The sequence below is a fragment of the Takifugu flavidus genome, chromosome 12 (genome assembly GCF_003711565.1).
Source record: "Takifugu flavidus isolate HTHZ2018 chromosome 12, ASM371156v2, whole genome shotgun sequence".
NCBI classification, from domain to species: Eukaryota; Metazoa; Chordata; class Actinopteri; order Tetraodontiformes; family Tetraodontidae; genus Takifugu; species Takifugu flavidus.
The window spans coordinates 2,261,916-2,278,508 of NC_079531.1; the positions used below are offsets into that span (position 1 = coordinate 2,261,916).

Here is a 16,593-nt window from a genome sequence, read left to right on the forward strand (position 1 = left end):
ATAAAGGTTTAAAACAAACCAAAAAAAATCTTATTTGGCCTTTCAGTCAGCAAAAATAAAGCTCAAACTCCAGCAGTGATGATTAAAATAAGGCGCTTGTGTTTGTTTTTTAAATGGATGCTATAATAGTTCTACCACTTCAGATTTGTGATTATTATTATATTTACTCGTACTCCATCCGTGTTCTACCACAAAAATAACTCTTCTTCTCTGGTTGGCGATGAGATAAACTGGAATGCAGGAAATGCACCAGCACAGAAATGGTTCTGAAGAAGCTCGATAACACTTGGTCCATCCTGTGGTCTTATAACAGCTCTGTTGTCATAGTGGGATGAGCGGGAATTTTTTAAAAACAGAAATCCAGATTTTGAAGAAGGCTGGGTTAAAAATAGCGTGTTGACACTGACCAAGTGAATGTTGCTCAGGTATGTGATAATGGTATTGAGGAGAGGAGCTGAAATAGCATCAAGACTCAGCTCATCAGCTCATAATTCCCAGGTGGAATGGCCATGACCTTGCCCCTATAAGACCAACTACAATTAGCCTCCCTCAAAAACCCAAAACACCAGAAATCGAATCTCCCGTTTCTGAAAAGGGTTAGCGTTCTCCTTGGAAATCCCAGCGCTGCCTTCCATTCATCCCTGTCCTCTGTCTAGCTCTCTTCCTAAAGGTCGTTGTTTATTGTGTTAGCGTATCAAATATCTAATGCTATTCTCTCTTCAAACCTTTTGTCCTTCATCTTGTCAGTAGATCCTGGTACAATTGTGACTTTCCTCTTTGGCCGGCTAACATGAAAATAAAAAGCTGTTTGTGTTTTCAATATCTATAGTCATGGTTCCCGTTTCCCTGTTTTGATTCTTTTTTTAAGCAGTTTCGTGGTCACTTTTTCCCAACATCAATCATGTTTATGTGTAATAGGTCAAAGAAGTTGCATTAAATCTGTTTGGTCACAGATCTCCTAACAACATGTTTTGGTTTACAGGGAGATTTCTGGGGGCTCCAGCCCTCCGTCATGACCTCAGAGGTGTTGACAGGCAACAGGCCGTCATTACCAGCCTGACCCGGCCTTCCTCACTGCAGCTGCACACAGGATAAACGTCCAAATCCTTTCACTAGCTTTTACCTCCAACTTCCCGGCTCTAAATACATCCTGAGCAGCTCAAGTTTAAAGTAAATTTACCGTTAGCGATGTAGATGTCTGATACTCAGCTTAAGCACCTCGTGTGATTTGGTTTTACTTTCATTCTACTTCAAGCTTTAAATGTAGGTTAATTTCTTAAGCTGATTGTTCTTGAAACAAAGTGGTGTTGATGCTGTATTGTAGAAACAGCAGAACACCCTCATCCCGAAAAAGAGATCAGATATGAGCCAACATTTCCCATCAGAATCACAATCTGATCTTCTGATTCACCGCACAGCTGGCTTGTTAGTCAAATTTCTTTCAGCTTTGCATTGAAATCCAATCCAGAACCGCTGATAACACTTGGGTAAAAACTTTATTAATAAAACAGAAGGCAAAGCACAGCTTCCACAGCACAGCAGTCAGCAGGATCTTTGTGCCACTATATTAATATAACACCCATCATTCTCAGAGTTAAATATTAAATTATCACAGCCACTCTGATATACTACAGAATACGTATATACTCTAAAGACCTTTGCGACAGTAAGAACAGTGACAGTAGGTTTACCTCAATCATGCTCATTCAATTGCGTTAAAGCGCCATCTAGCGTCTGTTCAAAGGCAGCGCAATTGCAATCGGTTGCACAACTGAGAGAGGAGGGGAGCGGAGGGGGTTACATGACACCAAGAAGAAACCGGTTTGTATCTTTCACCGACAAAAATGAACCTGGAATACTTGAAACACGAACATTCAAACATAATCTCCCTATTTGCATAAGTTGTCAGGGTTACATTCTGTTTAATAACATCCCTGCATGAGTGTAAAGGCTTCGTGTAAAGTTGGGCTTCAGAAACGGTGAAATAATGATTTATATATATATATATTTTAATATTCTCATGTTTTATCCTTGTATTTCAAATAATGTATACTTGACATTTAAACATATTTTTCTTCATGTACAATAATCCACAATCTACTATTTTAATGCCATATAAATAAGATGATTTTGGTTGGTACATACAATTTAAACATGGGAAGATTGATAACTGTCATAATTACTATGGTTCGGGTGGGTGGTAATACTTTTATTGCACGAACAGATTTAATAAATGTTGGAAAAACCCACTTCTGGCTGTCATTTGTGAGGATAAATTATTAGTGTACCATCCAGTATGACATCACAGTAAATGTAGCATGCATTAAAACATCATCTAAGCCGTAAGTACACATGATTTGCAATTAAGGAGTGAAACAAAAAGTGTATAGCATGGGGTGAGGAGGCCTGGGGTTAGGCACATTTGAAAAGTGACATAATTAAACTGTGGATAGACTGGAGTTGCAGGCAGGAAGATGGGATTTGTTTCCTGTGTGGCAACGATTCAATTCCCGTACATTCTATTACAAACTGCAATCATATTCTGTTACACTGCTACTCGTCAGCCTGTCTTCCTGTGTCAGTGTGTGAGGATATACTGCCCTCTAAGGAAAACTATGGAAAAGTGTCGGGAATCAGTCAGGATGATGGTCTCTCACTGGTATTCCAGATGTGAGGTGCTGAAGTTGCCTAGACGACCACCCACTGCTGGATGCTGGTGTCTTTCCCACCAGTGGAGATCAGATGACTGTTATCGTGCAGGAAGGCAACGTTGGTCACGTGACTGCTGTGCCCGCCGTACTCGTGGCTCGGAGCCTGAGGGAAAGAGTTAAGAGCGGAAAAAGTACTGAATTAGTTCCCTCTTATTTTCGTCTGTTTAAATAATTACAACCCCTCAACACCCTCGGGCTGTTTACGGTGTGGCCACAAAATGTCTGTAAAATGGGTTTAATTCTACAAGAGCATACCTTGAAGAACTCATTCAAACATCTGTGATGATTTGACTCAGCCTGCGTGAACAGCTAACTGAAATTATCTCCAGTTTATGGTTTGAACTCAGTGCTTTAACTTCTTAAACAGAATAAACATCTGGCTGAAATGATCCACGTTAAACGTGTGCTGGTGAGGCGTCTCGTCGGCACAGTTCTGCTGCTCAGCACTGGGCGTTTTCAAACTCTGACCCTGATCTTCTGCGTCTCAGTGTGAGCGAACATGACTGACCCTTGGCTGACAGCAGGGGAAGGAGAACAAGTGCACTTTGCCAAAGTCATCAGCAGAGGCCAGCAGGGATCCATCATGTGACCTGCACACGGCGTTGATGTCTGTTCCGTCTGCTCCTTCTGGCCAGACTCCTGACAAAGCAGAAAAGGATTCATCCAAATTTCAGAGTCAAAAATGTCTAAAATGATGCTGCATCTGGTGTCACTAAAACACAGCGACGTTTCATCAACGTACCAAAAGTGTTAAAGCTGAGCGTGCAGGTGGAAGTGGCCCACTCCACGTTACGCACCGTGTCCATGTTGGTCACATGTTTGCTGCTGGCAGCCTCCCCTGAAACGGTCACGTGATGTTGACAGTTGACTTTGGTTCAAGATTTAACTGAGAGAACTGAAGGCTGAGCTACAACATACAGAAGAGGATTTCGTAGTCTCCTGAGTTGGTGATGAGGTAACGGCTGTCTTTGGACCAGTCCACATGTGTGATGAAGCTGGAGTGGCCCTGAGGAAACAAACTTTATGTTGCATTAACAGCACAAATCAGATTTCTGAGTCACTCTCATTAATCTGCATTATTTAAAAGGGCTGTAAGAATCAACAATAGCCCCAGAAATTGATTTTATAGCTGTAAATAAACATTTTACTGAGGTTTCTAATTCTCTGAAGTGTGACACTAATTCATTCGGGATGTGTACTTACAGTGCATTTCCCAACACGGCTGTACTTCCGGCCGTTCTCCGTCACAGCGTAGATGTAAACAAAGTTGTCATGGGAAGAAACAGCCAGGAAGTTTCCATCTAAATTCACAAAAAGGCCAGAATTGAAATGCTGCAGTTATGAGATGACAGGCGCTCGCGTCACTGCCTCCAGTGTTTCACCCTGCTGAGATTTTACCTGGAGAATACTTGACATTGGAAATGATCTCATCGCCATCCGTGTGCATAGAAACAAGATCGTGGGTGTCGGCGTCCAGCACAAGCCACCTAAATCAATCAGATAGGATACAATGACAGAAGTGTCAGGTTACATGTACTCTGCCAGACATCTAATGAACTAAAAACCGAAGCCCAACCTTCCAGTCATGGTGCCCACAGCTATAACAGCCCCGCTGGGATGGAAGCCAGCACATCTCCCTGGATCCTGGGGCACACAAAGCAGTAGAGAAGTTCTGTCTACACTCTACAGAATTGTATATTCGCTAATTTATGCTTAAACACCAGTCACCTCAATGGTCTTGCTCCAGAGGGGTTGATGGGAGTTTGTATCCCAGAGGTGAACCTGTTTGTCCTGAGAGCAGGTAACAAACTGCTCCATGGAGGGATGGATGTCCAGACCCCACAGCTCATCCGTGTGACCCTGAAACACGCATATTCTTTAATCTACAGTACAAAAACACAGTGTGTGTGTGTGTGTGTGTGTGTGTGTGTGTGTGTGTGTGTGTGTGTGTGTACCTGTACAATTGGAGTTAAGGTATCAGGAAATGTGGCCCGGAGGATTGCGTTCTTGGTGGTTCCTATGAAGAGCTCTCCTGGTTTTCCTTCAGCCAAAGTTCGTACTGGACCGAATGACTCCCCCACCTGTACACACACAAACATCCAGCTGACAAACAATATCCAGATGTTCCTCTCTTGGCTTTCAGACCCGGAGGTCAATGCTTTCACCTCCATGTCCGTCTGTTTTCTGTAGTCGTAGCCCCACAGCACCACCTTGCGGTCCTTCCCTCCTCCAGAGATCAACGTGCCGTCTTTCAGAACGCAGAGAGAGAAAATTCCACCCTCGTGCGCTCCAGACACCTGCTGGCTGATTCGATTCCCACCTGTCAGCCACAGACATTAAATCTTTAATTCCTCTGAAGTAAATGTTGGAATTATCTGACTGATTTAAGGTCAACCTTTGGCCCAAATGTAGATGTTTCCACTGGAGTCTCCTGTGATGGCGTCTCCATTCTCTGCGAACGCCACACACAACACGTACTTTGGCTTCTCGTGTTTCTAGAGTGAAACGCAGGAACAGAAGTCAACTTTGATGCACCTAAATAAACCACGACACCGTGGCCTGGAGCAGCTATCGTTACCTCAAACAGGCCCTGCTTCTTTACGAGGGTGTTGGAATCTATGGTCCAAAAGTTGATGTGAGATTTTCCACAGGTGACGATCAGGTTGTCATCCATGGGATGAAACACAGCAGCCAGCACGGAATCATTGGAGCACTGCAGAGACGGGAAGCGTGAGGAGAAAAGGCGGATTGTAGCGCCAACACAAATTTGGACAATGGATCTTTTGGGTACCTTGACCTCAGCCAGCTGCTTCTCCTTCTGCCAGTTCCAAACGGACAGGATGTGATCGTTGGCATCGTCCACAGCACAAAGGAACGTGCCGCCATTCTGACAGGACGAGAACCAGTTCAATACAATTATTTATGAGCAGGTTCGCGTCTCAAAATCTCCAGACGGACGATCTTCTTACCGACTTGGAGAAAGCCACGCATGTGACCCCTCTGTCAAATACTCCCATCCCGATAACGTGAAGCGTGTTGAGGGTCACGGAGTCCCAAACGCGAACATGAGGAGGGAGGGGCTAAACGTCCAGAAATGAAACAGACACACAGGGTTCAAACAACATACGCTAGTGTCCCAAAACCTGCAGCCTGTAGGAGCATGGCTAGGTTTGACCGTTACCTTTCCATCTTTAGAGTTTCCAGCCACTTGGCCAGTTGCTATGGTAACCATATCTGGATGCACACACAAGCTAAGGACAGAAAATTAGTACTTAGTGTGATTTGTATTAACAACAATTTGGCTCTTTTATACAAGCAAGGTGAGTCATTTGTAATAAGGGTTCCAAATGTTATAACTGAACGCGTGAAATGCTTTGAGACACACGCTTTCTGTCCCAATTTCATAGCAATATGGTGAGAACCCAACATGACATCGTGGGAGAGGAGAATATGATTGTTTCCCTGTAGAGATGACGACTTTTCCCAGCATGCCTCGGGGAGGTCAAGTTTGTTTAACTCCCAGTGGCTTCCCTCACATAACTTATTCAGGATGTCGAGTGATGCTCATTAGCAACAGCAAAAATCCTACTAATGATAAACACAGTTGGCTACAAGAAGCTAAAAACGAGATATACGAGAGAAGCAGAAAGCAACATGAAGTATCGCTCTCTTCCTCTGGATTGTCTGTGTACACGATGCAGCTAACACTGCCAGGTTAGTGTGTCCTCACCATTTGACATCATCATTGTGTCCCAGGTAGTGTCTCTGCTGCTCCTCCTCAGTATTGTAGAGCACCACCACCGAGGCGTTGAAGTAGACGATCTCTCCCGTGGGCAGGAGGTAGAGGTTGGACCGGCAGTCCCGTCCACGGTAGCCATATCTGGGCAGTCATTACATTAAGGAGCGAGACACGTGACACTGGGCAGCCACACAGGAACTGCAACAGATGCGTCATTAATCACAGAATGGTTCGGTTCTTCACTCTGAAGGATACACCCACTGCAGTTTGAGTTTGTGGTTGGGTAGCGCCACCTTGTGGTCGAGGGTGTAGCTCTCCTTCTGCTGATCCGGGATGTGCATGGTGACCGGACGACCTCGGAGGAACATCCTCACATACGCATCCTCTGAAGCAAACAAACAACACTTTATATTAAAAATGCATAGCGCAAATTTTTTTAATGCGGTTGAAATTCAACAGATATAAAACTTTTAAATCTTTTATTCTGAGACTAAAATATTCAAGGGGGGTTTCAATACTTTCAATGACACTTCAAGGAAACTGTTGGATTGATTACATTTAACACAACGGACACTCTTCAATGCCAATGCAGCTAATTAATCAGCTAATTAATGATGAATAATTGTCACTGGGGAACAACGTGTATCCTCACCTGCATTGAGGGTGCATTCTTTGGATTTGCTGAAATGGAAAGAAGATTAAGCACACTGTTATGGGCAGGTTAATGTGGACATTTTCACGTACAAATTATAAACAAGAATAAAAAGATGGAGGAAATTATATCATGACATATAAATTACATACGAGTGGCCAAAAGGTGGCAGTGCCGAACTACTGCCACACTGGTAGCTTCAACAGGGGGAAGCCAAAGAGGTTGACAGTCAACTGCCCCTGCATTATAATTTTGTCTCAAGCAACTTCTCAAGGAGTTTGAGAAGACAAACAATACATTGCTATATTGACCACAGCAGACTTTGATGTGTACACAGCCCGGCAATGGTGGCATCCTGTACAGGTCAATGATATCTGTTATACAGGATCCAGGGCTGTCTGACACCATGCAGTTAAACACGATTGTGTTTTACAGGATCCTTTATCAAACATCAGTCACATGCTGAGCCTCTTTGATCAAGTCAGGAGCAAACAGACAAGTCCTGTAGTCTCTCTGTCTTCAAGTGTGTTTTAACAACTGGTAAAATACACATGGGAGAGGGTAACGAAGGGATTAGAGAGCAGAGGTGAGAGAAAAACATTGGGAGGGGGAATGGCGTCACACAGAAGCTGTCAGACTGCATGACTACTCCTGTCAATTAAAGTCTGACAGTCTCATCAGGGGTTCATGAGTCAGCGGTCTGTCAGCACCCACCTGCAGAGCAGCTAGCATGCCGACCCCCCGCAACCCATGTGGATGCTGTCACATCAGAATGGTGAGCTGCTGAACTGACAGGTCACCTTGGAAACAACACTTAATGCTAGCTCTGATAAGACAAGAGGAAATTGCAGCCTTAGTTTTGTTGCCACCTGCTGAGCAACAAGACCCATAATTGGACTGTCTGAGTTTCCTTTTTGCATAAGAAAATCAAATATTTGCATTTGGCATATTTACTTTATACAAAAAGGCCATTACACTTAGCAGAAACCTGAGTGAACCTGTCTCAGTTCAGGCAGTTTTCATATGCTAAGTCCTCTAATTATTAAAGAGGTTAAAAGAGGATTTGAGCAAAGTCAAAAAGACACCATAAAGCGCCTTTTGTGTGCGTGTTTAAAAACAGATGACAGACTCCAGAGCAAACGGACAGACATGAAAGATGCTCTGTTGTGTCTCTGGGCGGCCGGAGGCGACCAGCCTGGGTGTCAGCTCTTTAAACCGACCACATAAAGGGCTGTTTGTGTCGCACAGCCTGTGTGTGTATGTGTTTAGTCTGCTTGCATAACGAGGCGCAGCGCGGTTTCAGCCAATGAGAAAACAGGATTGATTCAGAGCCAGTAATTAGTGTGTTGCATTCAGGATGACTGGCAGCCTGACCAGACAAATAACGGTGGATCTAAGACCTGAATGGCTGCAGGGCTGGTCAGCCAGGTCTCCATGGAGAAGCAGAGCAACCATTAACATGCCAAGCTCATTATTGTTAAAGTGAATGCCTGAACCCTGAAAACACAATGGCCTCTATAAAAAAAGAAAAAGCTTTCATTTTGTGAGAAAATGCAGGAGGGGATGTTCTGCTATTTCATTACACTAAAGTAGGTGCAGAGAAAATGGAGGCTGCAGACTGATTGACGGCTTCTTGCGGCCTGAACTGCAGAAGTGGCCGAGCGGTCAGGTGAACGTCCATTCCCCTGGTTCGTTACGACCAAAGTCAGTCAGCTAATGGAAACACTCAACTCACACAGCATCTACAGTCCATTCAGCAACTGGATAATATATCATCAGAAGTGGGTTTGTGGTGGCAGAGAAACCCAGAAAGAGAGTTGAGTGATAATGAGGTGTGTGAAATGGCAGAATGTGAACTACATAAGGGGCAGTGATAATGAGAAATAGAAAATAATAATAATCCAAGCCTAACCTGCATGGTTTGAGCCACGCTCTAATAAACTGATTCTGTTTTCTGATGAAAATGGAAGCACAGCAAACAGCTTATTGATGCATGTAGCAACGTTTCCAGCCTTCATCGCGTGTGTGTTGCTTGTTTAAACAGGAAGGCCGGTCGATGTAATCAGCGTTATTGCACACTGAGCACAATCAGTAGTGAAAACATCAGCGCTGCAGAGCTGCAGGGGACCATTAAGAACATAAAGTCTTTTATTTTATGTACACAAAATGAAGTGAAGGTGAAAGTACAGATATATTGGTGCTCTAAAGCTGCTTGTTTCAGTGTGTAACTGCAGTCAGAACCAATCAGATCAGACTGAACAGAAGAGGTATTTCTTGGACAAATCTGCTGAGCAGGACACAACTGTCCTCCTAGATTCATCCATCACTCAGGCTCACACACACACACACACACACACACACACACACACACAGGTAGATTAAAGAATATGCGTGTTTTAAGTGTGTACAAGCACCAGAAGACCACATCACTGAGTCTGGAAAATGCTTTAAATCACATTTAAGAGACAAATGAGGAATTTACATTGCACAGGTTGTGATTATACGTTACTGAGTTACTGGTCATCTGATCCATATTCCACCAACAGCACTGGCTCAAGTTTCTGTTGTTTTCATGTTGCCATGTTCTGCACAACCATTCAAAGCTGTTTGAGTTTATGTGGCAACTCTGTAAAACCTAATTTCCTCGGGCTCTCTCGCTGCCACACCTAAAGGTGGCGTTGACTGAAAGAAAAGCTGAAATGGTGAATCCTGGGAGTATTTCTCTGTTTCACTTCACAGTTTAATTAACCCTTAATCAAACTTACTGGAACTTAGTGAAAAAATAGATCACAATAATGAACACAATAATGTTCCCCAATACTAAAAAAAAAACACCTTGAGAAACTGCATGCCAAATTTTACCAAAAAGTTTTTATCAATATTCCACCATTATTTTAAGATCTGCGTTGTCATGCAAGCTACAAGCTTCCATTCACAAAATACCTGTTGTTTTGCAGCAGTAAAGCTGCCAAAGGCTTCTCCTTAAATACTTTTATCTACTCTCTCTGCTTTCTGTCAAACATGTTTTTTCCTATCGTAAAGCAGTTCTTTACCTGGAAGACTTCGACATGGCAGCTTGGTTTCCGTTAGCGTGACAGTCTGCAGTCAGAGTGATTTCAGTTCTGTCCTACAGCCACAGTAACACACGGACTTCCTCATTCACTCAGCAATGCCTGAGCACAGCTAGGAGAGGCCCCGCCATCCAGCCCAGTCCAATCAGAAGGCACCCTGCAGCCAGAGCGGACCCGCCCTCCCTGCTCAATAAGCACGCCCCCTTTTAAACAGCTCCACAGGAAACCTGACCCATCAGCAAAAAGCTGAGAGACTGAGGAAAGAGAGCAGAAACGCTGACGACCCAAACAGATATTAAATAAATCCAAAGAAAAACAAACAGGAAGTGCTTATTGTGGAACTGAAAACAGCCACGGGTGATGATGAAACACTACCAGAGGAGGTTATCGACGTCATAAAAAATTCAGCTACTCGTCCAAAACAGTCAAGTCTGACTGAAGCCTCATAACTGACTGATGTGCTTTAACTCCTGGGTCCATTACAGCATCTGAGGCTTCAGCTGTTACTATAAAGGGGAAAAGCTTCTGACATAAGAAGCTCAGCCTGATCAAAGCTGCACGTCTCTTGTGAAAGACACCTGAATGTCACGTTCACATAAACAGAACTTAAAGTTTGTGGTCAGATTTAGAAAGACGTGAGAACCAAGCAGAGAAGGAGGGAATATTTGTTTAACTGCGTAAGAAGGGATGGAACTAATCAGCTGGAACTTTCCCACATGACTAATGGGATGTTCATTTTAATGAGCCATGCAAAAGGTTTATTATGGAGACAGATTTCACACTGAGAAACTTTACACCATCAAGCTGGTGAAGCTGTTACCTTTTACCTCCAGAGGAGCTGCTGGAGGAGGTGGTTCGACTTCGGCTCTCCGCGCCCATCTCCCTCCTCACCAGGGTGAGGCGCTCCGTGGACATACTCTTCCTGAAGGAGACGTCAGAGACACACAGACACAAGTGTATCAATTCCAACAACAATGCTGAAATGGAAATTCGAGAGGGAATCTGTTGCATTTTCAAGTTTTAAAGTCATATTGTGTACTTCCCACCTCTTGATGGACTGTGCCGTTTCCTTTCTCGGGGAGGAGGGGGAGGAGAGGAGGCGCTTCTGTTGAACGTAGCCATTGCTCACAGGCCTGGAGGGAAGCGCTTGCAAGAGCTGACGCACTGAAAGTCAAATAATCACTGTCGGAGCGGTTAACAGATCAATAATGCGGGGCAGCATTTCAGTGGTTATTTGAAATATCGCAAATGTGAAACAGATTCAGCTCCGCAGAAATACCGATGACTCATCAGCGGCGTGCAGGGCATCGTCTCGGTTACCTTTGGTCGGCTGGGCTGGAGCCGCAGCAGCCAGAGGCCTCCTCCCAGCACCTCCTGGGTGCATCCCCTGGGCCTGCTCCTCGCAGTAGCCCAGTCGACGCAGGGCATCAGCCAGAGCTGATTTCAGCAGCTGGATCTCATCTTCCTGAAGCTGCAGCTTCTGCTCCAGGTGGGAGACCCGGTCCTCCATGTCCATGTTACTGCTGGCTGACACGGTGTCATCTGGAGAGGGGTGTCGAAAAAACCTTTTTGTCCGAGGTATGATGCAGCCCTGAGACATGACTAGCTTAGTTCCATTATCATTGTCGCAACAGGAAACAAACCATGTTGGGTGTAGCGAGCTAAGCTTCCACTATCAGCCCAGGCCCAAGGGAGAAGGAAAAATGCCAATTGTGTTAATTTGTGACCCATGTCACCAGATTGCCACATGATCGAGTCGGCAAACATGCTTTTAGATTTTCACATGGCGTCTTCTCTTTTTTCATAGACCCAGTCCATCAGGGGAGAGAGCTATAGTCAGAAAAAACTTTAACATTATACTACAGTCTGAATGTCTTTCCCTTCATTGTGTTTTTTTATATTGTGATAAACATAAACTGAGGCGAAAGCCACACCTTTACATATCATGTATTGGCACGTAACCGCATCCATGGTTACAGTGTTTTTTGATTTGAATAGCTGAGCTGCAGGGCTGTAAAGGGCTTCGTATGCTTCTGCAATGCTTATCAGCAACGTGAACGATTTCCCTACGCCGATGGGGGGTCGTCATTCGTGCTTCAGCGGACTGTCGTCTGGTTCGCTAGGCAAATTCCCAAACAAGCGAAGGGGGGAGACACATTCGATATTTAGAAGGATAGAGATGCATAAACTGGCCTTAATTACAGCACATTTTATAGTCAAATGGAAGAGGAGGAAGTTACAGGGGAAAATCAAGATCCTGCCTGCAGTCATCCATCATAACGGAGATTTGCATGACTGATGTCAGATTGAGAAGCAGATTATCCGTCATCTTATTTTCCCTTTATATTATCAACGTTCTGCTGATGTATTTGGAGCAGAAGAGTTTCAATCTAATCCTTTAACCTCTATGAAGCCATGCAATAAAGTGAGAGAACACAGAAGAAGCAGTTTTGTATGCTGCGAGAACAGACTGTAGGTGGGAGGAGAATGAAGCAAGTGAGCAGATGGAACTGAAAGATATGGGAGGAATTAAAATTAACTACTGTCAAGTACTCCATCTAAACTTCTGGGGCAATCGGGCTCAATAAATTGAAACAGAAATTGAAATGTGGCGGAGGCGGATATCTGAACAACAGCGTTTGTAATTAGAATCCAAGTTAAATGACCCTGAGATCACAGATCAGATAGTTTTACCTAATCCAACTAGTCTCTTTACTAATGTTCTTCAATTGGAAATGTGGAGCACCTGTTCAATAAAAGTTATTGGTCACTGAAAACAGATTCATTTGGGATTTTCTTCAATCAGGTTTGTAAAATTAGACACATAAATGGCAAAAGCTTTCAACATCTAGACTATTTTTGGGGGGGAGGGGGTGATTATAAATGCACTTAGTAATAATTACAAATGAAGGTGGTAGTGCAGAGCAGTGCTGTAATGATGCCATCAGGTTTGCACATATGCCAAAAACAAATTCCACATAATCTGATCATGTGCTGGCCAGATGTGAAGTGATGTTACAGATGTTTGCTACATGGACATCAGGCCCGCACGGGAGGAGAGCATTAAAGAGACGAAGAGTGAATGTTGCCGAGATATGCAGAGTTCACCTTCATCTCTTCTCCAGCCACCTGTTTAAAGCACTGCAGAGCCCTTTGCTCTCCAATATGCCCTTGAATTCCCTCTCTCCCTATCAATCTGACACACACACACACACACACACGCAGGCACACACACTCAGCAGTAATGTATTTCTCTGCTTAGACAGCATCAGTTTAACGTGACATTTGTACCACTGAAATGAAGCTAATACTGACATGCTCGCAACAAAAGACAGAGGAAGTGGTTAGCAAGAGCAGGGTGGACGGGGGGGCAGGAGCAAAAGAGTTGACAGAGGACAGGAATGGACAGATGGAAAATACAGGGTTGAGGGAGGCAGAGAGATAGAGAGGGATGAGGGTCGATGCAGGGCAATAATAATCTGAAGGCTGCTGAAATATTCATGATGTGGTTAACCCCGCTCACCTACCTGCCATCATGCTATGTCCAGTCCCTGCTCACTCCCCCTGTCAATCAACCTCGGGCACTGAGCAGAGCAGCACCGTCAGGCTCTTCACTTTTCTGCCACTCCACCTCCACCAGAGGGGCTCTCTCTCCCTCCCCTCTTGCTCCGCAACTCTGCACCAGTGCTGGGTCGCTCTTTTACGCACATTTGCAAACTCATCTCCAACCTTAAACCACACCCTCGTCCTCATCCCACCATTCTCCCTCCCTGGCTTCCTGGACCACTCCCTCCTCCTCCTTTTATTCCCCGCCCCTCCACTCGCCATCCGTCCTTCTGGCTTCTGTTAGTTGAAGGGGTGGAGTGTGGCTGGGAGCCAAAAGCATGCACACACAAACATCTGTACAGCCAGGCACCACCAGGAAGAGATGCAGCACTGCATTCCCTTTCTTGTCTCTCCACAGTTTTGCATAACAAAAACTTTAATTCCTCATGTAGAAGATGAAGATATGAGAACTTGTTTCTGGGTAGTTTGACACTTCTTAATGCAATTTACTGTCAACTACATTCAGCACACAAAGCAAAGTGCACCAGGGCTCCTGCACTGGGAGACTTGTTGGTTCACGACCTCAAACCACTGCAACAGTGGTTTATATTCAGCCAATCCCACGCATGCTCTTCCCCTGCCAAAGATATTCAATACAGCATTATGTGTGTAGTATTCCACTGCTGCAACTCCACCCAAGCTTGAGCAACCTTCTGTTTTTAGGAATGACTGACCTTTTAAAATCAAACAAGAAAATAAGGGTACACCGGAGAACATGAAAAAACATTTCAAAGCGGCGTTCCGACACCAAAGCAGACAGGTTTTTTTTTTCATTTAAGTGCGCTGGGTGAGAAGTTAGAAAGGCTTTTAAATAAATAAACAAATAATAAATTTTGACCTTTAAATATTTGTGAATTCTGTTTCTATAGCAGTTCTGCACAATCCAGCCACCAATTAGCCTAAACCAGGTTTACATACCAAAATATCCTATCATTTTACAATCCTTCAGTTAATTAAATAGCTTGGAACTATGACATCATCTTCTTAGAAGGTCAAAGTTCACCGCAGTATAACTGTGAGGGAAAAGCTGCTGACATCAGACTCCCTCAGTTCATGGCTTCAGATGCAACTGCGATTTAAAATAATATCTGAAAGGCTCATTGGGAAAAGAGCAGGGAGCAGATCCAGCCTGATGCAGTTGTAGAGGATCTCACTTTACCAGAGGACGACAGATGGCTGAGGAGGAAAGATGAATCCTCGAAGAGAAGGATGCTGCACTCACAGATGAGGTCATCCTCACATCCACACTTACACTCAACATGAAAGGCCATTACATTTCCACATTATTCGATTAACTGGGAGCTGTATCCTCAGTTTTGGTTCACATGGATCTATTTTCAACAGGAATTAGTACCACTAATGCTCACTGTGCAGTACGGCTCAGTCATGTCTTATCCTTTAAAGCGTAAATTCACAGTAGATTTGTGACTCGATCTATGGAAAATCTATAAATCTTAAGAGAGAGCATTACATTCAGCAGAAGCCCTGGTATTCTGAATGACACCATCACTTTTTTCGTCTTGGGTAATGAACACAGAGACTGCTCCGACACACATGACCCCTCGCTGTGCCTGCACCTGCCGATCAATATGGCTGTTTGGGAAGTTTAACGTTCACCCACAGCGAGCTCAGACTTCAGCAGCTTACAACATACATTTCAGTAATGAGACTCCAAATTAGCTGAAGGGGCATCAACTCCATTACTCAATCTGAAGTATTTGCATTTTATGCATCGGTCACCAGTTTCCTTTGTCACTGTAGGTGAAGGTTACGTTTAACAGCAGCAGCGGGATTTGCATTTTATTTGCAAGGAGGAAAAAGACAGAAACAGACAAAAGGGATGTTTATATCAATGTTATCAATCAATGACCTGTGTAAAATTCCAAGGCTTTAGATCAGTTTCGGAACTTAAATCATGACTGATAAACAACAGCCATGCCCTGATTTCGTCTTTAACTCATCATAACTGTAACACAAAACTAAAACTCAGTGTCTCAGAATTTGCCGTAATGTCAGAAGATGAAATACAACTGTGCGACTGTACAAGTCTTTACATTGATTAAAGCTTTATTTATGGATTTATAGGGTATTTAGTTGGATAAGCAAATTAAACATTTTCTATTTGTATTTATTGTTCTAATTTATTCATGATTACATTGTTGTTGTAATTATTATTGGTGGTGGAACATGCTCACCGTTGTTGCAGTACTGGAGCAGCAGGTTGGTGCTGTCGTACAGGCTCCCACACGAAGCCACCCTTTCAGACATCCTTCCTTTTCCTTGGTTTATTCCCGATCCGTCTCCCCTCTGTCGGCTTCTCTGTCCTCCTTCCACCCCTCTCAGTCTATTCTTCACGCTGTCACCCCTTCCAATCTCCCCAACATTCATGGACGGTCCACTCACACCTACACCTGCGCCAGCTCCCTTCTGCTCTCCACCTCCTGTCTCGCTGTCACCGACAAGCTGCTCGTTGTGTGTAATAACTAGGTTCCGGTTTGTATTTTCAAATTAAAATCCCAACGCTGTTTAGTCATTTCTTTTCTAATAACTGCGGCTTACTTCTAATCAGGGTCGTGGAGGCTGCTGCAGGCTCCCCAATAATTACAGTACGAGGGACAGGAAGACACCCTGGACGTCCCGTCGAAGAGGTTATAGGTGGAGAACATGGCTGATTCACAATTTTAAATTTTAATTTTGAAATTAAAAGCTGCTTCCGGTAGCACTCTATGGAACTTTCGCAATTTGACAAACGCCCCAAACCACTGCTGCTATAGCAACAGTCTCTTCCTCAGCTCGTGGTCATTATAGCCACGG

The 16,593-nt window shown here is 44.1% G+C and overlaps 1 protein-coding gene across 1 annotated transcript; it reads right to left on the bottom strand.

The window, feature by feature from the left end:
* Positions 1 to 1,477: 1,477 nt before the first annotated feature.
* eml2 (EMAP like 2) lies at positions 1,478 to 16,229 on the bottom strand. The gene is made up of 22 exons (XM_057048897.1): positions 15,975 to 16,229; positions 11,494 to 11,715; positions 11,220 to 11,337; positions 10,994 to 11,095; positions 7,103 to 7,131; positions 6,706 to 6,835; positions 6,442 to 6,591; positions 5,893 to 5,962; positions 5,681 to 5,791; positions 5,503 to 5,598; positions 5,290 to 5,424; positions 5,107 to 5,206; positions 4,877 to 5,031; positions 4,667 to 4,792; positions 4,440 to 4,571; positions 4,288 to 4,355; positions 4,110 to 4,198; positions 3,915 to 4,012; positions 3,630 to 3,717; positions 3,454 to 3,549; positions 3,220 to 3,350; positions 1,478 to 2,814 (listed from the first exon to the last, which is right to left on the bottom strand). The coding sequence occupies exons 1-22, from the start codon at positions 16,165 to 16,167 to the stop codon at positions 2,689 to 2,691; spliced, it is 2,565 nt and encodes an 854-aa protein (XP_056904877.1). The 5' UTR covers positions 16,168 to 16,229; the 3' UTR covers positions 1,478 to 2,688.
* Positions 16,230 to 16,593: the final 364 nt, after the last annotated feature.